The 26,277-nt window shown below is 32.6% G+C and overlaps 2 protein-coding genes across 2 annotated transcripts in view; one reads left to right on the top strand and one right to left on the bottom strand.

Annotated features, from left to right (window-relative positions):
• Window positions 1-13,121, top strand: part of LOC145334449 (uncharacterized) — a 36,425-nt gene extending 23,304 nt beyond the window's left edge. Inside the window, exons 10-14 of the mRNA XM_080179912.1 lie at window positions 10,563-10,646; window positions 11,474-11,545; window positions 11,995-12,060; window positions 12,543-12,597; window positions 13,013-13,121. Of these exons, the coding sequence (XP_080036038.1) occupies window positions 10,563-10,646; window positions 11,474-11,545; window positions 11,995-12,060; window positions 12,543-12,597; window positions 13,013-13,096 (361 nt within the window). The 3' untranslated portion in view covers window positions 13,097-13,121. The remainder of the gene's footprint in view (window positions 1-10,562; window positions 10,647-11,473; window positions 11,546-11,994; window positions 12,061-12,542; window positions 12,598-13,012) is intronic.
• Window positions 13,122-17,123: 4,002 nt separating this feature from the next.
• On the bottom strand, window positions 17,124-24,972 carry LOC145334221 (CD9 antigen-like). Its single transcript, XM_080179597.1, has 9 exons — window positions 24,824-24,972; window positions 24,116-24,186; window positions 23,636-23,733; window positions 23,019-23,133; window positions 21,121-21,209; window positions 20,521-20,633; window positions 18,987-19,068; window positions 18,242-18,323; window positions 17,124-17,520 (listed from the first exon to the last, which is right to left on the bottom strand). The coding sequence occupies exons 1-9, from the start codon at window positions 24,925-24,927 to the stop codon at window positions 17,450-17,452; spliced, it is 825 nt and encodes a 274-aa protein (XP_080035723.1). The 5' UTR covers window positions 24,928-24,972; the 3' UTR covers window positions 17,124-17,449.
• Between the last annotated feature and the right edge of the window lie 1,305 nt (window positions 24,973-26,277).

Genomic DNA, 26,277 nt, shown 5'->3' with positions numbered 1-26,277 from the left:
ATAGATTGCTATTTCAGGCGCTGTATTGCCTACAGATATATCAACTTGAATGGATTGAATTGCTACAGCAGTGTAGCCTATATACTCTCCACTTTGATAGTGAGTGGGTATCAAGTCTGTCATTGTGTTTGCTGTTGTACTATAGTAGTACGTACTTAGTATTATTAATATTATCTTAGAATACATTGTTAAACAGTTAAGTTTATTTAATAGATGCTTATATCCACAATCAAAAGTTACTTTTCTGACTGATACACTTACACTAATAGATAAGGTCTTCACTGCTTGGAGTTCTATGATAAACTGACTTATTTTTCCAAAATCTATTTATTATCCCACTTTCGCTACTGCTAGATCCTGAGTGGGCGTTTCCGGTTTCTAACTATAATTAAAGTTTTTGACATATTTTTTTTGTATGTAGATTGGTTATAAGCTTAATAACTAATCAAGTTCATCTCAATTCAAGGCATTTATATATAGGTTGTCTAATAATATTTTTATGCTTGTGTGATTTACATAGTTTGTATTAGATATTTTAACTTTTAACTCAATTTTGTATATATTGGGTTACGCAGTGACATGCGTATATTTGTACAGTTTGTATTACTCGTTTGACTCTGTTTAGATTATACAGATTCAAAACTTATACATATACAATTTTCCTTTTATATATTTTTGTGTATAAATATTTTTGAAGGGATCGACTTATTTAGTCGACGTGTATTGTATATGGTTGGTCTCCCCCTGTCAAGAGAGAAGACGTAAATTTTACCACTGGATATATAACCTTGAGTGGGAAAATTCTACATAAATTATGATATCTCTGTTATCAGATTAGAATAACATACTATTATATTGTTCCCGAGTTTACAGGGTAAACGGAAATGCAAGTGATTGTTATTGGACTGGATTTATATCTCTTGAAATCTGATATTATAATTTATGTTCAATGTTTTATACATATGAATTCTGTACGTGTGCAGAATTATAGGTTTTGTATTAATTAAATTTGCATTTTGTTATTATGGTAATCATTCCGCTGCTTATTTGTGCATAAAGAGATGACTGTGCACATATTTTTGGTCGCAGATTTTGCTTTGGCCAGAATTATAAGCAGAAATGTCTCGTTTAGTTAATTATCTTTAGTCCATGACTTTATTGTAAGACTTTATAATTACTCTTTTGTATTCTCTATGAAAGTGTCAAAATATTAGCCAATTGGTTTGAAACTCTTTGATTTTGAAAGGGTATTTAACTTGTCTGTATTTATATCAGATCTCCTTTCAACCATGTTTATTTTGAAAACTTGCAATTTATTAATATTGTGAGAGGATATATGTGATGTTAGGATTGGTCTTACGTGGAAAGTATTTAATTAATTCCATGAATTTTCTGTAAGTTTACCTTTTATTTTTATGTGTTTTTTAGTTGTAATCTTATCTTTAATTAGCAATTAAAGCAGGTTTTTGGCATCTTTTAAAATAGATATAGGGGAGTTTTATTATTTAAACTTTTAGATATCCCTGTTTTATCAAAAATTGCGTACAGCATATAATATCGCGTAAGGAAAGACGAGCAATAGTGTTCCCTTCTTATAGTATGAGCTATAATTAGTTCATATGGTTTATAACTTAAATATTTTATGGCATTATTATTAGTTGTGTTTTAAAGCTTGAGCAGTTCAAATCTAATTTGGTTAGAACTGTAATATACCTGTTAATCATTTGTTGACAAGATGCATTGGTATTTGGGTTATATTATAGTTCTGAAGTTTAAAGTTTTTAAAGAAGTCTGAGTACAATATGCAAGAAAAAAACTTAATCTTGTTTTGATTGAAATTTTCTTTGAGGATAGGCAATAGTTTTTGCTTAATTACTAGATCTTTAAATAAAATCATTGATGGGTGAAATTGTGGCATATCACAATGTATACTGTTGCTGTGTTCTTAAATAAGAGTATTAAAGATATAGTTTTGTTCGTACAGATCCTAATCGATAGTTTTTTTGTCTTTATCGCAATTATATACAAATTAGATGCACTTTTGCCGCAGCATGGTTTTGGGTACATGTTTCAGGCATTATTAAAGGCTGATGGGTTAAGTATCCGAGATGTGTTTCTTAGACTTAATGTTAACTGCAAGGTTACTTGGGAATTATAATTCATAGGATTTTTCGAGATAATCAAAAATTAAATTCAAGCGATTCAATACTGTTTTCCCTAGCTTGCAAATGCAACGATAAGCTTGGTATCTTATCACCAGGAGTGATATAGTATTGTATGCTCATATAAAGATTAGATCAGGTGATAAAAGTGGTCTGTGAGTTCTGACAATGCAGTTTATAATAAGACTATTACATAAAAGCTAGAGGTGGTACTAGCTTTATTTGACAGGGTTATTTTACATGTCAATGTGCTAGTTAATTCTACCAAAATTGGTCCAATCGCCAAACTTTCTTAGTGTCCTCTAAGTTTCACCGTTGTGCTAGGATTGAGACAAAAGTTCATCCAACCCGAAAGTATAAGTGAGATCGAATGTGCTATTGGTTCATTTATGCCTATTGTTGTGAATATGCGCATAAAAAGTCTTCTTTCAGTAAAATCTGTAAGTCCATATATCTTTTGAAAACTGCTATGCTTGTTTTCAATTTATACTGCAATAGACATGTAAACCTAGAACCAAGGAAAAGTTACAACTTTTCAAGGTAAGTGAAATTTTCTCAAACTAAATTTTCTATCTTTTATGTGCGCATTCTCCACAGCTTTCTTCAGAATATTCAAAATGTATGCTCAATAATTCTGACTTCGGTTTTAGATAGTTCAATCAATTTAAGGATACCCCCTAAGTATACTGGGCTCCTGGGGTGGAGTGTACTATCTGGGTCATGTCCTAATATATATATTTTTGTTTTATACAATTTTGTCTTATCTGTCTTAGGTTGAGTTTTAGTGTAAGATTTGCTTCACAAGTAATGATAGTCTTTAGACAAGGTCCCAGTGGTATTTTGGCACTGTTGATTGTTCAGGACTTTTCTGTCTACATGTGAATGTATGAAGGTTTTAGAATTATGCCATAAAACATTAGCTATATTACTATTCAAGTTTCTCTTTTTTTTTTTTTTTTTTGAAATAGTAGTGTGTGAAATTTTCAATCTTGACCATACACCTTAACCTAATTTCTACAACATCATCTATGTGTTCAATGAATTTACTGTATTCAGGAGTAGATGAGACCGGAATTTTATTTAGCATTAAGATGATAATCAGATTAAGATCACTCATGATATGTGAGTGCCCTGTTCGATAGCTGTATGAATTAAAGTGTATCTATCAGCTTAATAAGATAATCAATGTAATTATTGATTTTGTGTTTCAGATTGGTATAAGAGTATTATTGGGTTGGTTGCTAGTAATTAGAGTGATCTAATTAATAGCTGGTGTGTTTCGTGCTATGGCAAGTTGATCCAATTCGTCATCAGATTCGTCTACTTCTGGTAGCATAGGTAGTCCATATATGAATGATCCTGAGAAGTCAAAATCAACGACTACCTCTCTGACAATAGATTGGTCGCTAGACTCTATGTAACCAGTGATAACTGTGTTGGTGATAGTGTGATTGGAGTTGTTGATTATTAAAGCTCTGCCACTGAGTTGTCCATCATCATTGATAATGAGTTGTGTTTGTCCGGGTAAGATCTTAATTCCTGCATTTTCGTTTGAAATATGATCGTCGCTGAGGATCACTTGTGTTCCAGGTGCTAGGTTGAAAAAGTGGTTGATATTCATTACTATCACTTGGGTTTCCTTAGCTTTGATCTTTTTAACTACTCCTGTACAGAGCTGGAGCTCAAGTTCAGAACAGAAGATACTGCTCAGCGGTCCTTCAGGGTGAAGAATAGAATACAAACACGGTGCTAACCGGTATTTGTCTGTGACAGGCGTCCATGTTAGCTGTAGGCTTCTAATACCATTCAGTCCAATTATCATAGGTGCGGCATCCTCATGGTCTTCAGCTACAATTGAAAAGAGAATTGGGTAATGACGGCTTGAAAATGATGTGGGGCGAATCATGAGAGTTACTTCTCTGGGTTCGGGGATCTTGTGATCTGCACATGTAACTGGTAGATCATGACTTTCTTCCAGCTGATTTTTATCATCGTTCATTACTATGCCAAACAACTTGCTATAGTACCTGGCTGATATGATGTTTTTATCTGTTGCTGAGTCAAGTAAAGCTGTCATGCGTACATCATAGTCATATTTACAATCTATTTCTTCTGGCATACAACCAGAGCAATGAAGGTACAATTTTCTTTCTTCCTCCTTTGCTGGTGTAATGTTATCTCTTACTTGATCTTTAGGCTCATTGGGAATTATTTCCGCTGTGGCAGCTTTGATTCCACTGAGGTTACAATCTCTAGATGATTCCTCAGCATTGGCTTTAGCCCAGTCTTCATATGTTTGCCTGAAGACACCACTAGGTTTCACCTTACCACTATGGTATAATTCCATCATGGCTGGCCTTCCAGGACATAAGTGTCGAGAATGGTATAACTCTTTACCATATGTCTTATAACAGTTTGTACAGAAAGCTGATGTCAATACAGTTGGGTATAACCGCCCTGTATCATCACATAATAATCTACATCCATCAGATATGTTGTGAGAATATTGTCCACATGCTACACAGTAGCGTCCAGGTGATAACTTATAAGAAGCCTGATAATCCCGCTTGGTATTCCTTTGAAAATGCCTGTCCCTGTTATCCCTGTGATGAGGTTTGGGATTGGGTGATTTTGTAGCCATTTCTTTAACGGTGGATTTTCTTCTATGATAATTTGAGATGGCCTCTATTTTGGCAATTTGTCTGTCTCTGTAGTTAGCTCTTCTCTCTTTAGATTTCGAAGTGTTGGTGGTGTGGATTCTCTTGTGTTCTACACTCGTTGTACAGTTTGTGCAGAGATTCCTTCCAACTTCAAGTGAACCACTCGTGTTAGGTCTACCAAGTTGTATTGTGTTCAGTTTCTGCGAGAGTAGAAGTTCTTCTGCTGGTTCTGCTACTTTTGTCCGCCTGCGGGAAACAGTTTTCCACGAGTCTGATAAGTTAGCTTGAGTTGATAGTGAGGCCAGAGATATCGCATTCAATTCAGGGCTCATATTCCTCTTGCCAATTTGTTCTGATTCTTCTAGATTGGATATTTGTATTTCCTCATAAGCATCGGAGTCTCTAATGTCTGTATTAGCTGAAGGGGTGTTTATACCAGGTGTTGTCGAGCGTCCCCGACAAGGAGTGGTTTCCTTACCAGCTTCATCATCCTGCTGGCCTTGCTTGCGGGCAGATGACATGATAATAGTTGTAAAGTCTTAGAACTAATTGTAAGTTCTTTTAGATGCCAGTGGAATGTTGTACTATTTTTATGATAAAAATAGCGGAAGTTCGAGAGGAGTACAAATAATGGGTATAGTTTAAAACAATCAAGAATCTGTTTAAGTTAACAATTCTTTGCTTTAAATTGTGTTTAGCTATAGATGGGTGTGATATATGCTTCACTTATAGTTGTTTCTACGTCGTATATACGTGCGTGTGAGCTTTTGATTGATATTCTAAAAATGTGCGCTAATGCACCCTTATCCTTAATTAAGCTCAACTGTAGAAACACTCCTACTTAACTTTTATATAGTTTTATTTATGGAGTCAATTTGAGCTAGTTAGCTATTCAAATTGGTTATTAAGTTAAGTAATGTTTGCAGCGGAGTTAATTTGGGTATGCTTATATACTATCGCAAATTAACTTTTAGTTTGCTCAGGAGTCGACTTTCCTAGCAAATTATGGTTGTCGAGAAAAGAAACAGCAATTTATAATCCTTGTTGAACTCTTACTTCACTCTAAGGATATGTGTTTATAGCCTACGATCTACTTATTCCTGTAAGGCTATTATGAATATAACTTACTAAGGTTCACTCCCAAAGGATCGTCTATATTCTAATAATATTGCAACAATTTTGCCTGAATGTCAAAGATCTCGCCACCTCTTACTTATAGTTGTATTAGGGGTTTCCTTCCAATCCTATAACGTAATTTGCGCAAAATTGGGGCTTCACTTATGACTTCAATTCTTATAACTGTAGTAAGATATACAATTTAGATATACCTATATATATATATATGTAAAGATTGTTTTCAAAATTATCTGACCGGATGTAATCTAATTATAATTAGTAGTAATACAATATTCAAGTGCAAGTTTACTCTGAGGAAGTGTGAGATCCTACACTAGGTGGCCAACCTATAATGTGGAGGTTGTCAATCAAACTTCAAAGGAGCCTATCAACTTTGAATTAAACAATACTTATACTTTTTGAAAACTAATCTAACTGATTTTAGTGCACTTTTTTTTTTCTAACTTATCTAAAAGTAATCTGTTAGGTTATAAAAACTCTGGGCTATATGTAGACACACTTTTATGTTACTTGGTTATAGTCTATGTGCTAGTAAGCCTAAGTAAACATACGTTTCTCGATATGAAAAAAAAATTTTTATGATTCCGGATATTTAAAGACAGTAGGGTACTTTTCCGTAGTACTTCTGCTACTTCTTTTAGAGACGTCCTACTCTCCCAAGGTAGGCTGCTGCAACCTCCTGCTGCGTTTGGTTTATAGAACTTTGTCTCTTAAAGTGTGCTATTCAGTACATATAGGGCCTATATTGTTGACTATACTTTTATATCACTAATGGTCACTATCACTAGTAATTAACTTGTCTTCACTTTCACTGCTGAATCCTGGTGGTACATGAAATAGAAATGTTAGCATTAACAAAGTAAGTAAAAATTTAGTTTTCATGTCCTACTTATTGTTGAGTGAACTGTTTATTGTATTTATGTATATGTTTGTAAAGAACATACAAACAAAAATTTTCTAAGTTAAGATTGAATTAAAAACTTTCTAAGTCAAAATAAAATAGAATCACTCTAAGTCCAAAGTTGGAAAATTTTGACTAAGTCCAAAAAGTTTCTAATGAAATTATTCTAAGTACAAAATCAATAAATTCTGGCTTAGGAAAAAAAATTCTGAAAATATCTTAAGTACAAAATTAACAAATTTTTTTGACTAAGTCAAAAAAAATTTTCTTATTGAAATTATCCTAAGTACAAAGTTAGTGAGTTTTGACCGAGAAAAAAAAATTTCTTTTCAGTGAAATTATATTAAGTACAAAATTAGTGAATTTTGACTAAGTCCAAAACTTTTCAATGAAATTATGCTAAGTACAAAATTAGTGAATTTATCTTGAGACAAAAGAAATAGAATTACTCTAAGTCCAGACGTGGAATATTTTGTCCGAGAAGAAATTTCCTAACAGTTCATTCACAAAGCTACTTTAGAGATTGCCTATAAGTCAAAAGAAATAGAATCACTCTAAGTCCACTGTTGGAGTATTTTGACTAAATGCAAATCTCGCTAAGTTAAGGATTTTAAGATTATAAAGTATTAGAGCGTTAGAATTATCCTTCACCAAAAGAAATAGAATCTCTCTAAGTCCATAATTGGAATATTTTGGCTAAGACAGAAATACTCTAAGACAAAATTTTCTTTTAAGTGTGGAAAATGAAATTTGTTAATCTAGTTGGAAAAATCGTAATTATTACAAGTCCGAATTCTGGTAAATTTCCAACCAAGTCCACAATTTCATAAAAATTACTATAAGTCCAGAAATTCGAGATTCTCTCTGTAACAAAAGAAATAGAAACGGTGCTAAGTCCAAAAGTGGAATATTTTGCTCAGAGTCTCAGGAAGTCTCTGGAATTATTTCTAATTGCATACAGCAATTTGTCTACACTTATATCATTCCAACCGATCGATGTTGAGAATATCTTTGAGACTTTGAAATATTTTGTTTAACTCAAAATTTTGGAGGCAATAGTTATTTTGATACATCCGCATATAAATCAGAATTGCATTAAGAATATAAGTCCTAGGCATGTATAAGTAAGTGCAAATCTCAGAAAATCGGTTCTAACGGCACCAAAGTATTAGTACAGTTTAACTTGAGTATAAATGCTACAAGTTTGTAATAATCTTTTGGCCCTTTACTACGACTCAAGAGTACTAACTGCTTTCGGCATATTGTTTCAGAAACATGGCTCCAAAGACAATATGTATCCCAACTAACAGCGTTTCCCGTGTTCTATAGGATTTGCTCCTAAGTTTTCATTTAATAAGACAGTTCAAAATGGTCCTTTACAAATAGTATTTTGATAGCTTATAAATGAAAAGTTACTCCATGCTTGATTCTTAATAAGTTCTGGTTTAAGTATCAAAGATTCAAGTATTTCAACACTTAGAGAATTCCCGAATAAGTAAAAATCATACTAAGTCCGAAGATTTATATATATACTCCGCCACCTAGCACAACTCCTAAATTTCAAAATTCTGACTAAGTCCAAAAATCAAAATTTTGCACATAGCTCAATCATAGATTGTTCCAACCCAAGTGTTTTACTAAAGAGAGGCGGACATGGAGGTGCCGGTGTGCTGGTATTCTCTAGGGCCTCTAGAGTGTCAACCAGTGCGAGTGTCCTTATAGGGCGGCGACCAATGGCCACAAATATGCTAGCATTCTCTAGGGCCTCTAGAGTGTCAGCTAGTGCAACTGCTCGTACACGAGGCTCTCAATTGCATTTGTGTCGTGCCTTTCAGTCCCTATCTCTTCAAACGCCTCATAGTCCTAACCTTGCTCTCAAATAGTTTCACAGGTTTTGGTAAATCCGATTTTGCCATAACTACAATTATTCGATTTTGGTAAAAATACCTGCCTTAGGCGGTTCGGGTACGGTAATGGAAAAAAAAGAAAAAAAATTTATGAAGTAAAATTTTTCCAAGATACAACCGGTAAGTTGCACCATTGTGTGTGCGAATGGGGCGTTTGTCCATAGTTAGGTATGGAGACCGCTCTTCTATGAGTACTACTAAAACCTAATTTTAATGCAATACACATAGACATTCTCATCGTCGGTTCGTTTGTTTAGAATGCTTAACCCTCTATTCCCACAAGTATAATACGAATTTGGTTGAGCTGGTGGAAGCTCAACAAAAGACCCACGCGAAGTATTATGTTGCTTTGACCTAAGAATAAATGGTTGGTTTTGATATTCGATCAGAATTATATAAGTATATTAAGTATTAAGGAAGGAAAATGTTTTTATAAAGTGTATTTATTTTACAAGTGCATAAGTTAAGTATGAAAATATTTACAGGATAAGTGTTAAAATTATAAGTAGAGTAGGACAGAAATGTGCCCTAAGTCCCAAGCAGTGAATTGTGCTAAGTGTTAGAGTTCTAACATAAGGCCTGAGCTCAATTCATGCTAAGTACTAAGGGGCCTAAATTTAAACTACAATGCATGCCAAACAACTAAGTCATTACCTTTTAAAGCCAGAAAGAGAAGTTAATGGTAGGAGAGTTAGTAAATAACTGAATAAATTCAAGAGGTACATGCTATAACATTAGCTCTGGACCAGGATTTTAGTGTTTGTCTGTGCAATTAAATATCTGTGTGTTAATATGTGACGTAAATCAGGCATGGTTGTAGGCATACATATTTGAACTGGTTGTTTATATGATTACATTAACTATAAACATAATATCTTTAATAAACATATACTATTAGCAAATCACATACAGATTACCATGAATAGGCTAGCGTTACCCATATATGGTGTCATATAGGTAAAGATAGGCCTATGAATGCATAAATTGATACAAATAATGCCTTGGGCCTAGCTAAAGTAATTGTGTCTTGCCCCTGAGTGCTACTAGTTAATTGCAGGGCACGTGTCAATCAAAGGTTCATAATATGATCTATAAAGTGTTGACTTTATATCAAGCATAGATAGATAGTTGTGGATGCGAAGCATTTCTGTAAAAGTCTCATATGTACGTTCAAAGAATTTGAAAATTGAGGATCGCATCTCCAAACCACCACAGGACCAATAGATATATTCCCTGAAGAGTAGAATCCGATCGGTTCAGTGGTTACCGAGATCTTATGGGACAGACGGACGGACAGACAGACATCAAGCTACTTTGTATTATAGATAATCAGGGAGGGAGAGGACATTGCATTGTAAATTATACTATACCCCTATGTTTTTAACCACAATCTCTCATTAGTTGGCTTGAAAACCTTGGGTACCTTTATCAAATCTTGATCGGTTGGTTCAAACGAGTAGTATCCAAACTGAACTATTGGTAATTTTGTTTATCATTATTGGTAGTGTACAACAGTTTATTATCCAATGTCTTATCCCTTAATATCCCTGCTAATAAAGTATTTTGGACGGCAACCAATCATACCAAAGACGTTAAAACAATATACATCAATAAGGAACAATTAGGTAAGGGAATGCCTCCTAACCCAAAACTATTCCTTGGATGTTGCACCTGATTTTCATTATGCTGTGATGCTCGCAGCTGGCTTAAATGACGAACCACCCCCTTTACTTCATCCCATCCCCTCCTACTGGATGAATAAACTAACCAATAAATGAGGTCCATGTTTGTTTAGGTCCCAAATGTTGGCTGGACTATGGGGGGCAGATAACTACATCAATGTGACCAGAGCTAGGGAAATGGTGGCTACAATGTTCAGGTTTATTTGAATAATAAAGTAAAAGGATGTTTGTGTGTGTCTAACAACTGAACCGATGTGGTTTTACTTTACAGTGTAGCTTCGCATAGATCCTGGGTAGGTTTATAACTTACTATTTTTGGGGAGGGTACCACCCCCCTCCCAAGTGTAACTACTTTTTCTTTCAAAAGTATGTGGGGGATCGACCCTCCTTCCCCTCAAGTGCCCCTAAAGGCCTCTTGGATCGTAACCACCAGTTTGAATTTCCTCCTTTTTTAAAAGAAACTGTCTGTCTGTTTGTTTATGTATCCTAAAAAATAACAGTAGAGAAGCCCTGTGAAGGTTTTTTACCTGTCTTGGGGAATAGTACCTCTATCCTATTGGTAGAAATCACCTTTTGAAAAAAAAATACAACCCATAAAAATTGTGAAGAAGGATAGTGTCTCAAAAATCAGCCATGTGACGTCATAAAAATGATGAGGGAGATGAGAGAAGTGGAAAAGAAAACCGCTAAAAAAGAGATGGATAATCCCTCATTTTTATGACGTTACATGGCTGATTTTAGAGACACTTTTTCCCCCTTAAAAATTGATCTTTTTAATTTTAAAGCTTAAATTGAAAGTGGATAGTTAATCCTTCCTCATGGTGTTACGGACGGACGGACAAAGTAAATTAAAAAGTAGCTTAAATACTAAAAGATTATTTTTTTTCAGTGCTTAAAAATTGATCTTTTTCATTTTAAAGCTTAAATTGAAAGTGGATAGTTAATCCTTCCTCATGGTGTTACGGACGGACGGACAAAGTAAATTAAAAAGTAGCTTAAATACTAAAAGATTATTTTTTTTCAGTGCTGAACCGAACGAGTACAAATGGTATGATCAGGCAGTTCTAGGCCAACTGGTATGGCCTTTAATTATGGAGTAAGTGCTTTGTACCCGCGATCGTGGCTCAACACGTAGCACATATGCTCGTCGCCGAATAGGTGGTAGGTTCGAATCACGGGCCGACACCGCGTCATACCTAAAGACATTAATATGGTTCCTTCCTATTGCTGCTATGTCAGGTGCGCGACATAAATAGTAAGACTAGGGAGAATGCCTTGGCCCATAAACAGGCGCAACTCATTACCATGCACAGTTATGACTTCTCAGACAAAGGTCGTGCAATCAATGGGATGGATGTTACTTAACTTAATATGCTTGGGTGTTAGAGCATCGCATCCTATTACACGCGGATGATGCTCCGGATTCTCTAGATGATCACTTAAATCAAAAGAGCATCCCACCCTTACGAGGTCATGGTAAAAAATTCGATAACCCCCCGGCCCCCCTGCTTTTTCTAAACAATTAACTTAATGAACTATTTTCAGAAGGAATGAGGTAACTGTACATGATAGCTATAACTGTGCCAGAAAATGGAAATTTGGTCCAGTTAGGTAACACTTTAATAATTTGGAAATAGCTTCACCAACAATTTATTGGTGCTAAAGAATGAGCAACAAAATGCGGACATTTTTAAAATTCTAATTGCGCGGTTTGTGTTAATAGTAGAAAAATACTATGCATACCGTTAGAACCGCTATGAACTATATTTTTTGGAAATATAAGAACTGTTCCTGTGCTACGAATATTTAGGGAGCTACGTGGTAAAGTGTCCCAATTGAGTTAAAACTTGACTTGTGAGTAAATTTTGGGACACTTCACCAACTAGCTCCTAAACTATTTATAGACTAATTATATAGTTTTTTTGTGACAATCTCACGGGATCTAAAGGGATAGGACAATGGCCAATATGTTAATGAACATCCCAAATTATGATGAAAATTTTATTTGATATTTTAGCTGTTATTAGATATTGATATGTTAAATTTATAGTACAGTCCCATGAAAAAATTATATTCCACTTATACTATTTTAGGCCATGGCCAACAAAACGAGAAAAGCTGTATTATGTTGGATTTGGACCAACAAAGGTAAATGCATGTTTATAAGGACCTACGGACATTCTTGTATCTATTATAGAGTTGCAGCACTTTCCAGATCGTACCTTACTGTAACAGGAATCATCCATCTGAGTTTTATATCGATAGAACAATTTTAACATGTCTATTTTAACGTTAAAACTATCCGTTAAGGACGTTCGGACCGGTCATAAATATGCAAAAGCTTCGCTGTTAATTATTATCCTTACAATCAATTCTATTTCCATTCCAGTATAGCGACGAAACCGATTAATATCCACTGGATTAGAACCGGTTCTCAGCCATACTAAAAAATCATGTAAAGCATCGTACGACAGACACTTCTCTAAGAATATTAAATTAAAGATTATAAAATTAACACCAATTGGGGCTAACAAAACTAGTTCAATTAAACTTTTGTTTTTAGGAATTTGCATTGAAAGAAATCAACAGAAAACCGTGTCCTGTCTTTTGCAGACCGGTTGCTCACAAAAATTGGAAATATTGTTAATTAATTAATAAAAAATAGTTTTAAAGTTCTTTGTTTGGTAATACATATATCTTGTTAAATTTCTTCTGTGTATTTTTTCAGCTATTATTGTAATTTTGCGAAGCTGCACAAAATCAGACGGACAATCGAACATTGAGTATCTGCACAAATATACAAGTTTTTATAAGACTTGGTAATAGAGATGCTTTGCTTAGTACATGCCACATGGTACCTAATTGTCATAGGAATTAGTATTTAAATAATCTCATTAAATGACAACTACAAAATGTTGAAATATCTAAAGGGGTGCTGCCACTTTTACCACAAGCAAAAAAGTGGGTATGTTTCTGGCAATTTCGTTTTTAGTTGTATTTTTGGCAATATTTTTTTTATCCACTCTCAAAATTACTCCTTTACTACTGTCATAAAAACATTTTTATTGTCATTTTGTATGCATGCCATGACGATTCTAACATGCCTCACGCCAGGCTACAATTGAATCAAGACAAAAGTAAGTGCCGAACTCTGGGACCTATGTATGGTGAAATTAGACATAAAACCAGTTAATTAATGGCCATTTTTATCAGTTGCTTTGCTAAGGTCACGAAAATTCAGCCTTATATAAATCATATACAGAGAGGTTTTATGAAAGACTTCATAAAAACAAAGTTGTTCAAAATTTTAAATAAATAATCTTTGCTTTTCTTGTCATGATTATGCGGTAACTCCTAGGGGGTGATTATTGAACTTGAATTTTCAAATCTAAATTTCTCAAAGACCTCGCCAAAATTTTTGGTTTTACCTGGAATCATCATGGTTTTATGTCTTATTTCACCATACATAGGTCCAATAGCTCGGCACTTACTTTTGTCTTGATTTAATTGAAGCCTGGCGTTGCCTAAATTAACTATCAGAACTATCCATTAATGTTGCGACATAAGTCCAACCTTAAAAATAGAAATGCACCGTTTTAAAATACTATTGAATAAAGATTTTTTAAAAAACTTTTTTTTTATTTTTTATTAAAAAAACATCAACTGGAAGCTGCAATAGAAAGGTAACTAGTAGAATATTCCTGGTAACGATTATCTCAAAAAATCTATAAAACTTCAAGGCTGCTAAACGGATAAATGTACATGGCATGCCAGCATACTATAGATAATCTGGAATAGCCAAGATCCAATAATGAAAGTTATCTCGCAGTGCACATAAATACGCGAAAAAATCATAGATTTTTAGAGATAATCGTTACCAGGAAAATTATACCATAAACTGCACTAGATCCGAAATATTAACCAACAAGAGACAACGACAAATATTTTCCTTTTTAAAATATTAAAACAGGGCAAAAATTGGTTGCGGATACTCAGAAGGCTGGAAATGTACACAGTTTAAAGTACAAGGGCAAATAACCCCTAAATTGCTGCTTCGATTTTAATTATTACAATTTATTCTATTTCTAGTATGGCTTCGAAACCAGTTAATATCCGCTAGATTAGAACAAATTCTTAGCCATACTAAAAAAAACATGTATTATAGACAATTTCCACGAATATTAAATTAAAAACCATTAAATTATTACCAGTTTTGTTTATCCGGGCCTTAGGACTATCAGGGCTTACAAAACTGGTTTTTAATATCTGCGGAAAACTGTCTATAATAAGATACGATAGATAAATGTTATGTACAAAATCTGAATTAGCCCAAAATTAATATTCTTATTAAAAAAATATTTATCATTGTCTTTTGCGTTATGGCACATATGGTAAATATACAAAAAAAATATTTCAGGAGGGTGAATGTGTAACTTTTTATAACCTGAAACCTCCCTTGCCAAATTAGGAGTTATTAAACTAATATTTGTCATAGAAGCATTGACGTCCAAGCTTTTTATTTTGAGGGGGGTAAAATGAGGTTTTTCAAAGGTTTGAGGAGGGTAATGAAACCGCCAACAGTACCTACCTATCTTTTAAAGGTATTTTTACATTATGGAAGTTTAAATAAAAAGCTATTTCGCCGATCCCTGTTTAATTTTTGGCATTTAAAAAGCTTGACTTAATATCTAATAACAATTGTAAAATGTTTGGTCAAAAATCTTGAGAAAGTATTTTCCAGTTTGGCTTGGAAACCGATTATTATCCGCTGGATTAGAACCGCTTCTTAGCCAATGCCATACTGTATAGTCAAGTCATGTATAGCATTGTATTACAGACAATTTTCCACAAATTTAAAAAAAAAATCCTTAAATAAATACCAGGTTTAATAACCAGAGTCTTCGGCCTCTCGGGGCTTACAAAACAGGTTTTAAACTTATAATTTTTCAATTTAATATCCGCGGAAATCTGTCTATAATATGATACGATAAATGACTGTTAAATTAACTTACTTTAAATTGGTCTTTTAAAACTTTGAAAGTTATTATAAATATGAAATGACAATTTACATAAATAACATATAAAAAAAGTTTGTTAATATTAATACATGTAACAGTAAAAATTTCTTAAAATACAATAAACAGTAGACAGATAAAAGTATTCTTGCAATAAACAGTTTTGTTTTGTAATATAGAAGATTATTTAAATTTTACAATTAACATTTTTTTTAGGGCGTTTTGCTTGATCAAATAATAAAAGTTTAATTTCTTTAAGGTATTTAGTTATAAAGAGATTCGTTTTAACAGATTAAATAGTAACTACTCAAGACTACAAATTGTTTTTTTTTAAAGTCGAGGGGGGGTGTTAGTTTGATAAACTTTTCCCAGTTAAAACATGGAAAATATTGTAAATTTTGGTATACAAAAGCAACATTTTACAAAAATGATTTTTTTACAACAATATATGTCAATAATTTACATAGGTTAGTTAATATAACATACAATTACATACATAGTAAGTTAGTTTCATGGCTTTTAAGGCAAAAAATTGAAATCCTTCCCAAAAATCAAGAGTAGGATTTTATTTCAAAGGAATAGTTGCACAAAATGCATTGAACTCGGTATTTTTTTCCCATTATATAATATAATTAGAATTCTTACAAAGTGGTTTTCAAAATATCAATACTTAAAAATTATACTCTTGTGATATATGCATCTTTTAAAGATGTAATTTTTTAATCAAAACACCAAAGCTAAACTTTAAGTGGTGCCATATTGTTTATTATCTACTTCCCAATGAAATACTAATATTAAACAGTATTATTGTGATTTATGCTTGCAATTATTTCTGAAATGATAACCTTAACAAACACAAATAAAGACAATTTTAGATGTTTCTCAAAACTAAATCTAAATTTTTCTTTTAGAATTCTTTATATTGTTTTCTACAACAACAACAAAAATAGGCACATTAGTCAAAGTACATCAACTCGTTAATGCACTTCGTGCAACTATCCCTTTAAAAATTAAAGTTACTTAAAGTTAAACTGATTGGTAACATTAATATTAAGTTTATACAATTAACACTAAAGGCTTGGAACCAGGGCTCGGCAGCCCCGCCTCAGCCTCAAATTAAAACCCGCTTGTGTGCAAAAAAAAAACTTTAAAAAAACGGATTATCTGTTTATAAACAAGTTTAGACATCCAGCTAAATTTTCAGTTATTCTATGAAGATTTCACTGAGGCTTACACGCGTTTGACGCGCTGCAGGCAGCTGCCGAGCCCTGCTTTGACAGATCATTTCACAGCTAAGATTATTTGTTAAGAGAGCATTTTTAAAACATACAACATTGACTGTATTAATAATCAAATGATTCAAAATATCAAGAAAAAGGTAACAGCTACGGCCCTAGAGGCCTTTATGGGCATTTGAAGAAAGGGGGGGAGTAAGTCAACCCCCCTTTTCCTTTCAAGTTTTCAAAATTAAAGAATTATTTTTTAGGGGTGGAATATTTTTGAAATTACAGGGTCGATTACTATTGGGAGGTAGGAGGTACCTAACCCCCACAAAAATAGTTTTAAACCTTTCCTTGACCCTTAAAAAGCCAACGATTTTATTTTTAAAAAAAGGTAATGCAAAAAAGCATATATTTATTGCTCTTCTTCAATATAGTGTTTCTTCGTTTGTTTTGAATTGATTGTTTTGCTAAGAATGATTTTCTGAAGTGATTTTTCAATCAAGAATTTACAATATGACTTCAATACCGAATAATATCCGCTGGAATAGAATCGGTTGTCAGCCATACTAAAAAATCATGTTAAGAATCGTATTACATACAATTTTCCACGAATATTAAAACAAAAATCATAAAATTAACACCGGTTTTGTTAGACCCGAGCCTTCGGTCCCTCGGGGCTAACAAAACTGTTTTTTAACTTATAATTTTTAATATCAATATACGCGGAAAGCTTTCAATAATATGATGCGATAAATAACTTTTTTATGCTTTCAAATTCCTAATTCTGGAAATTGTACAGCATAAAAACATACTCAAGCACATTCCCAAGATTTCTGAAAAAAAATATAATAAAATAAATTCATTTTTGTATGGGTTAGATGGAAGTAGAGAGCTAAAGGGATAAGACAATGGCCGATAAATTGATGTACATCCCCAATTATGATACACAAATTACCCCTTATGTCTAATAAGTGGTTGTAACGTTTGGACACTCAAGTTAATAATCCAATCAATTAAAATCAATAAAAGTCCCCAAAGTTGTTAAGCCAATGAATGAAAAAACGTTATTGTAAAACTTTGGGGACTAAAGTAATAAACAGTTCAATGTCCCCTCCCTCCCAATTTCCAAAGATTTTCCTGCAATAATTTTACTCTACATAAGGAGTTCTTTAGGTTTTAGAAATTGGGAGTTTACATTAATTTATCATCCATTGTCTTATCCCCTAAGATCCCTGAATAGATGGTATGCTTAATAATATAGATAAAAAACTTTCCAGTATGACTTGGAAAACGATTAATTTCCGCTAGATTAGAACCGGTTCTTAGCTATACCTAAAAAAATCATGTATAGCATCGTATTAAAGACAATTTTCTACGAATATTAAATTAAAATCATAAAATTAGGTAATACCAGTTATAAACCTATAATATTTCATATTAATAACCGCAATAAATTGTCTATAATACGATGCGATAAAATACCATTCTTTTATTTCTTAACAGTACACTACAAATAAATGTTTTATCCTTGTAAATTAATATTTCAAATAATACCTAGGATTCCTATGATAATAAGGACAGCTACGGCAATAAACTGGTTTTCCTCGGCGTATATCTTCATCTTTTCGGCACATCCCTATAAATTGATTCATATTTGTTTGTTTTTTTGCATGTCTCGAAATAATTTTATAGATTGATAATTAACTTTGAAAACCTGAAAACGGTAACTGCTAAACCTAAACCTTTGGCTTTCCGTTACTGATTTTTGACATATTTGGAGAGAATATTTTCACCCTGCCTAGAAAACCCTGCCTTCCCTTTAAAAAAATTTTCAACCGTAAATTTTTTACTTTAATTTTTAATTTAAGGGGCTTTACCTCTAGTAAAAGGTAAAATAAAAATAGCTTATATGAATCTTTATCAATAAGCATAATAAGCATCCTTAAAATATTATTAACTTAGGTATAGAGAATATATTATCGCAAATGTATCTCATTCCTATACATGATAAGTTAAAACACAATAGATTGCTTACACAACAATACATATATTTTCCAGTATGGCTTCGAAACCGATTAATATCCGCTGGATTAGAAACAGTTCTCAGCTATACTGTAAAATTATGTAAAGCATCGTATTACAGACAAATACTAAAATGAAAAACCTAAAATTAAGACCAGTTTGAAAACCTGGGCCTTTGGCCCCTCGGGGCTAACAAAAATGTTTTTAATCTTGGTTTTTCTTTTTTATATCCGCGGAATGCTTTCTGTAATACGATGCAATAAATAACAATTATCACCTCTGTGTAAAGGATAACAGAATCAGGTTGATCTGACCGTCCAAGCTGGGTCGATATTATACAGGCCTTTGACTCGGGAACCCTGAATATATAATATTCAAATCAATGTACAAATATAGATGTTACATGCCACAAGTAGTGGAGATCCTTTTCGTCTGCTAGCAAATTACTATCTGTTCTTTTGTAGCGACTACAACGTTATTAACTGACTTTAAAGACCCAATATAAATTCGGTACAGGGCCCCCGCCCTCTGTGGGCAGAGTTACATATAGGTCACACCCCTCTATTCTTTTATTTTATTGCTGAAATCATATTGGTCATTTCAATCATGGTATAAATGGCAGGACAACTGACAAACTTGTAATAATGAGTGAGTTCTAATTAGGAATAAGTGACTGCTATATCAGATTTTGAAAAGCTCTTTTAATACCTAATGGATATAGATTTGGATATTATGAAGGTGGAAAAATTGTTCCTAGTCAATTTAGGTTGCTAATATGAAGATCACTTATTGGTCAGTATTTCGATCATAGAATAGGAGATAAGGGGATTGAAAGAGGGGTCGTTAATTTAGCCCGCTACAAGTATTACTTTTTTTTAGAGTACATAATAATCTGAGTAAGATGAAAGTTATAACATAGCAAAAGAATAATCAGATAGATAGATAGATAGATAGATAGATAGATAGATAGATAGATAGATAGATAGATAGATAGATAGATAGATAGATAGATAGATAGATAGATAGATAGATAGATAGATAGATAGATAGATAGATAGATAGATAGATAGATAGATAGATAGATAGATAGATAGATAGATAGATAGATAGATAGATAGATAGATAGATAGATAGATAGATAGATAGATAGATAGATAGATAGATAGATAGATAGATAGATAGATAGATAGATAGATAGATAGATAGATAGATAGATAGATAGATAGATAGATAGATAGATAGATAGATAGATAGATAGATAGATAGATAGATAGATAGATAGATAGATAGATAGATAGATAGATAGATAGATAGATAGATAGATAGATAGATAGATAGATAGATAGATAGATAGATAGATAGATAGATAGATAGATAGATAGATAGATAGATAGATAGATAGATAGATAGATAGATAGATAGATAGATATACTACTAACCTACAACATGAAGTAGGTATCTTATACAGATCAGGGGGTGGCGAGTTCTTGCCGTGCTTGTTGTAAACATTATGGATAGATAGATAGACAGACAGATATATAGATAGACAGATAGATAGATATAATACTAACCTACAGCATGAAGTAGGTATCTTATACAGGTCCGTGGGTGGCGAGTTCTTGCCGTGCTTGTTGTAAACATTATGGATAGATAGGTAGATAGACAGACAGATAGATGGATATATTACTAACCTACAACATGAAGTAGGTATCTTATACAGGTCCGTGGGTGGCGAGTTCTTGTCATGTTTGTTGTAAACATTATGGATAGATAGGTAGATAGACAGACAGATAGATGGATATATTACTAACCTACAGCATGAAGTAGGTATCTTATACAGATCAGGGGGTGGCGAGTTCTTGCCATGCTTGTTGTAAACCGAATCTGCCCAATCTTGTGGCCCTCTGACTCCACAACATTCAAGCTAAAACAAGAATATTTTTTATGAAAATGATGCATTTTTTAAATCAAAAAAAGATATTCTCCTTTCTTGGAATGACATACATAAAGATATAGAAATTATATTGCCATCTAAAAAGACCTAAATATTAATAAAAACTAACTAAAAATAAGAACCATTCTTCTAGCCCTATAATAGTCAAAGTTAGAGTTTCAGCTAAGTTAACTAGACGGACGAACTGACATACCAATGACTGATTGCAGATGCCGTAGTGTCCTAGATTGACAGACGGACGGACGTACGTATGACAGGAGCATATTCTTTTGTTTTGTTACATCTTTCCAAGAAGACATACGGACAAAGGTTATAACAAATTGTATTGAATATGTATCAAGGTAAAGACAAGCAAGCAGACAAAGTTTGTGCTAATAAAAACTGCCTCATCTTTGTTTGTATCAATATGTAACAAAGTTAATGCAATCAGACAAAGGTTATGCTAATAAAAACCTACCTCTTCTTGAATTTTATCAAAGGTATGAACACTGGCTGTAGAAATATTGTACTCGTACTTCTTCATTACTGTTTCTTCCACGCTTTTATCTAAATAAGAACAAGAGCTTTAACATAAAGTTCCGCTTGAGCAGTGAACCCCTTCCCCCTCCTTTTTAAAATCAATTTAAAATAAAAGAGTGTAGTTTTTCTTTCCTATGCCTATTGCCTAACACCTCCGAAGGCCCTAACCCAGCGGGAACTAAAATTGCCTACTCTACGGGGCTATGAAGTAACCAATGTAACCTAGCCTAACCAGACATAAATGAATTAATAAACAAACGATATTCTACCCTTTTTCTAAACCCCGAACCACTTCATTATGCAATTTACATTTTCCTGGATATTTTGTCTACGGTAGACCATAAGTGTACAGCTTTACAGTACATTGTTTCTATTTGTTAAAGCAACACGTATGATAAAAGAAAAAGATTCTGTTTAAAGTAAAATGCTTATATTTCAATCAAAATCTATATTTTTGTATTTTTTACCGATCCACTTTATTATGCAAATCAAAAGAAAATCAATGAGAAAACGTTTGTTTTGCCCTTTTCTCCACTTTTAAAAAATAATTCTGATAAAATAACAATTTTTTAAGGGATTTATGCATTAATTATAATGAAAAACAGTTTAAGGTAGATTTTATTGATTTTTCTAAATAAGAAATAATTGAAAAAAAGAAATTCTATCCCTATCACTTTAGAGGACAGCTGCCGACCCCCTAGTCTTATGGATGAAGCTAAATACATGTAAAAAATATAAATTTGCCTGAAAAGTATACAAAAATGTTTTTTGATGTGTTAAAAAATCCATTTTAAAATCTTGATTTTGAGGATGATGGCCTTTAAGATGCTCTTACTGGTGGTAATGGTGAGCTAAATGTTATCAAAGTGCATGCCCTTGAAGAAAACCTATATATTGAACTATGGTCCAATTTTTGTAGTCATAGCAGCCTCCAGCCAAGCAATATTAAAAAAGAAAAAAATTGCAATTTTAATTACTAAAATTCATAAAGTAAATAATGTAGTTTTTAGATAATGGTTATATTTCATGTCGAGAGGCTCCACTGGAGGCTGCTATGACTACAAAAAATGGTACATAGGTTAATAGACAAGTTGTTGTAATGGTCATGTACTTAGATAACATTTAGCTCACCTTCACCACCAGTAAGAGCATCTTAAATGCCATCATCCTCAAAATCAAGATTTTAAAATGGATTTTTTTAACACATCAAAAAACATTTTTGTATACTTATCAGGGCAATTTTTATCTTTAACATGTATTTAGCTTCATCCATAAGACTGGGGGTCAGCAGCTGTCCTCTAAAGTGATAGGGATAGAATTTCTTTTTTTCAATTATTTCTTATTTAGAAAAATCATTAAAATCTACCTTAAACTGTTTTTCATTATAATTAATGCATAAATCCCTTAAAATATTGCTATTTTATCAGAATCATTTTTTAAAATTGGAGAAAAGTGCAAAACAAACGTTTTCTCATTGATTTTCTTTTGATTTGCATAATGATGTGGATCGGTAAAAAATAAAAAAATATAGATTTTGATTGAAATATAAGCATTTTACTTTAAAAAGAATCTTTTTCTTTTATCATACGTGTTGCTTTAACAAATAGAAACACTGTACTGTAAAGCTGTACACTTATGGACTACCGTAGACAAAATATCCAGGAAAATGTAGATTGCATAATGAAGTGGTTCGGGGTTTATTTATTTCAGAATTTATTTTAAACGTAAATTTGAAATATTTTGATTAGGTAGGTACCTTATTATTTTAACAATAAAAGATGATATGTTTTTTCAAAAAATGTTTGAATTGGTGATTCCTATAGCAATAAGACATACCTATCATATGGGTTGAGAAATAAGCTGTCTCTATCGCCTCATTCTTGAACTGGAAGTACACCCACACACAGAAACAGATCTCTCCAATGAAGATCACCAACAGCAGGGCGAAAAACTGAAACAAACAAGGATGACATCGTCCATAAGTAGAAAAGCTTTTGAATATAAAATAAAGGTATAATATGGAAAAATCTACTTATCCTTTCATCGATGGCTACTAAAATCCCAAACAGGCTTTGAAATTTATTTTTCATACTATTACTAGCAGAAAAGATTATGAAGTGATAATCGTAGCAAAGACATATAACAAAGTTACTTGTCCTTTCATTTATAGGAACAAAAACCACTTAAAATTGAAATTAAATCTTAATATTATTAGTATTACCCACTAAAAAATTTTAAAATTGAAACACAATTGTATCGCTGAAAGCAAATGATTTCAGAAATCTTAAAGGATAGGTATGTATGATTTATTGATGTTACGTCCCCCCTTTGATGATTAAATAAGTCCCATAAAGTCTTAGTCCAACGTATCTGTAATCATGTTTATAAAACTTTGGGTACAAGTAAAATTTCCAGTGCAATGTCCCCTCCCTTCCCTGGGTGGTGATACTTACTGAGCCGAGCATACAAGAAGATTCTTTCCAAGCTCCGCAGCAACCAAGAAATCCAATTATTGTTATCAAGGCCCCGATAACCAGTATCATATAACTTCCTAAATATTCATTTTATTTTAAATGCTAAAAGTAATTCATACCTACGGTTGGTTGACTAAAGAAGATTATTAATTATCTTGGCTTTTAAAAGGGATAGTTCATGAGGTGCATTCAACGATTTGGGGTACTTAGAAAGGAAAACCTTAAAATATTATAATGTAAAAAAAAATCAACTGCAGAGATGCACCTAAAAATGTGTAATTTGTGATTGTTAAGATTACTATTTTAGAAAAATAATTGCAGGCATAAATATAAATAATATACCAAATGACCAAACCATAGTTTAAAACTATTTCTAGGGGATGGAACATCCTTCCACCGAAATGTATTTTTGTGTTAAGTGACTACAAAAATACATAAAAAAACCTTTTTCCAACGTACCTGTAAAATAATCTGCCTTCTGTGATTCCAATGTTTGCCCGTACAGCTGTTCATCAAAAAGAAGCCAAATACTAAAATGAAACAGGAAAACAACATCCATAAAAGCTCTAAAATGAGAAGGAAGGACAAACGAACGATGAATTATAAACTCAATGCCCTGTACCTCGCAACCTGAACATGACATTAATACACAACTAGAAGAAAATAACAGAGGGGTGTATATTTTACAACAAGGCTGAATTTTTATTTGCTCCCCCTAGGTACCTACCTAATTTCAATACATAAAATAAAAATGCATACCAGCTAAATTCCTATTATGAAAATATAGACCCCTGGAGAAAAAAAAGCTATATCACATAAAATACCCACTGGAGCACTGATACCTCCCCCACCTTCTTTTTTAAATAAATTTAAATTAAGGAGGGGGTTAGTTTATCGTTCGTTCCAATTTATCATTAAAAATAAGGGGTAGGGACTGGGGGGTTAGAGCTAAACTGACCACTTGTAAGCAAAACAAGGATGAAAAATATAAAAATAGCAAAAAACCTGCAAAAAAGCAGTCCGACCGCCATGGAAGTTTTAAAGATGAACATGCTGACTATTATATATTGAAGTCGAGAATATCACTTTTCCCTCAAAACTTTTCAAGCAGGTATACGTACGGACAGCTGAACATTTCAACTTATGCTACTCTAATAATTAGCATACCTGACGGCCACAACGCCAAGTCCAAACAGCCAGAATATAAAATTATTGATAAACACCAGAAATCTGAGGAACTGGTAGCACCCAGTTCGAGACCCCGACCCCATCTTACAATTTTCTAAACAGATTTTCTGAAATTATTTATTATAAGAGATCATATTTGTAAGTGCTTTATACAATCCAGGGATCTAAAGGGATAAGACAATTGCCAATAAATTAATGTACATCCATAGTCATGCTGTTTTTAGTTTTTAGTCCATGCATTTAGTAGATTATAAACAAGCAGTGGTTGAAACGTTTGGACACTCAACCTAATAAACCAACCAATCAAATTTCAATAAAAGTCCCCAAAGTATATAAGCCAAATAATGAGAAAACATTACCTATTATAATTTCTTTCAAAAAATAAAAATAAATAATAGCAGAAATATATTGGGTGGATGGATTAAATTATATTCCATTCTCTCATCCCTTACATGAAAATATCATTGAGATAATATGGAAAATAACAGGGAGGGAGGGGACATTGGACTGTTTATTACACTAGTCCCCAAATTTGTGTAATAACATTTTCTTAAATTCGTTAACATTAATAACTTATACCTATTGAATTTTGATTGGTTGGTTTATTAAGAATTGAGTTTCCAAACGCTTCAATCACTATTTGTAATATACAGTAGGGGAAATTTGATGTATCATCATGGGGAATATACATCAATCTATAGGCCATTGTCTTATCCCTTAGATCTCTAATCTAATTTCCCCCAAAAAATAATAATATGATCAAATTATTCCATTTTCTCGTCTATTACAAAAAAAATGATTCAGAAATAGTAAATTCAAACTCAAAACTAAACTAAAATATCAAAACATTCATAATATAAACATTAAAATACATAAAACTAGGTTAGTTTATTTATCTAAAATGTATAAATAAATAATTTTCTTTTTCGTTTTAAATACTTCAATGAAAACCTCACATTATTATTTCATAGCTTGAATTCCAGAAAAATCCGTTTGGAACGTGTACCTACTCAATTTTGTCATATTGTCCGAAGCTCGATCGAAATAAAACGCGGAAAGACTCGGAACGAGTAAATCTGTTCCATCTAAAGTAACCCAGAAGTTTCGAGAATGGTAAATTTAAAGGATTTATAGGAACAGAATAAGTTCTTTGTCTTATGTGCTTCATTCGAATCGTTTAACAAATTTTCGTTCATCAATCTTAAATAAGCACATTTTCGATAGAAAATTTTCGATAAAAATTCACAGTTGAACGCTTATTCGTACAATTGAAACGTTCGTTTGTCGATTTTTTACGAAAACGTGCTTAATTTTGAATCTTAGGTAATTCTGATTTACATACCGGACGAATTCTTATATTCTATATTGTCTTTTCCATTCTGATTCTAGAAATTCGCAAAATTTGCTAACTTTAAACTTCGGAAAAAATGGCT

The sequence above is a fragment of the Acartia tonsa genome, chromosome 12 (genome assembly GCF_053477335.1).
Source record: "Acartia tonsa isolate MP-2025a chromosome 12, ASM5347733v1, whole genome shotgun sequence".
Classification (NCBI taxonomy): domain Eukaryota; kingdom Metazoa; phylum Arthropoda; class Copepoda; order Calanoida; family Acartiidae; genus Acartia; species Acartia tonsa.
This window is presented reverse-complemented; position numbering and strand designations above follow the sequence as displayed.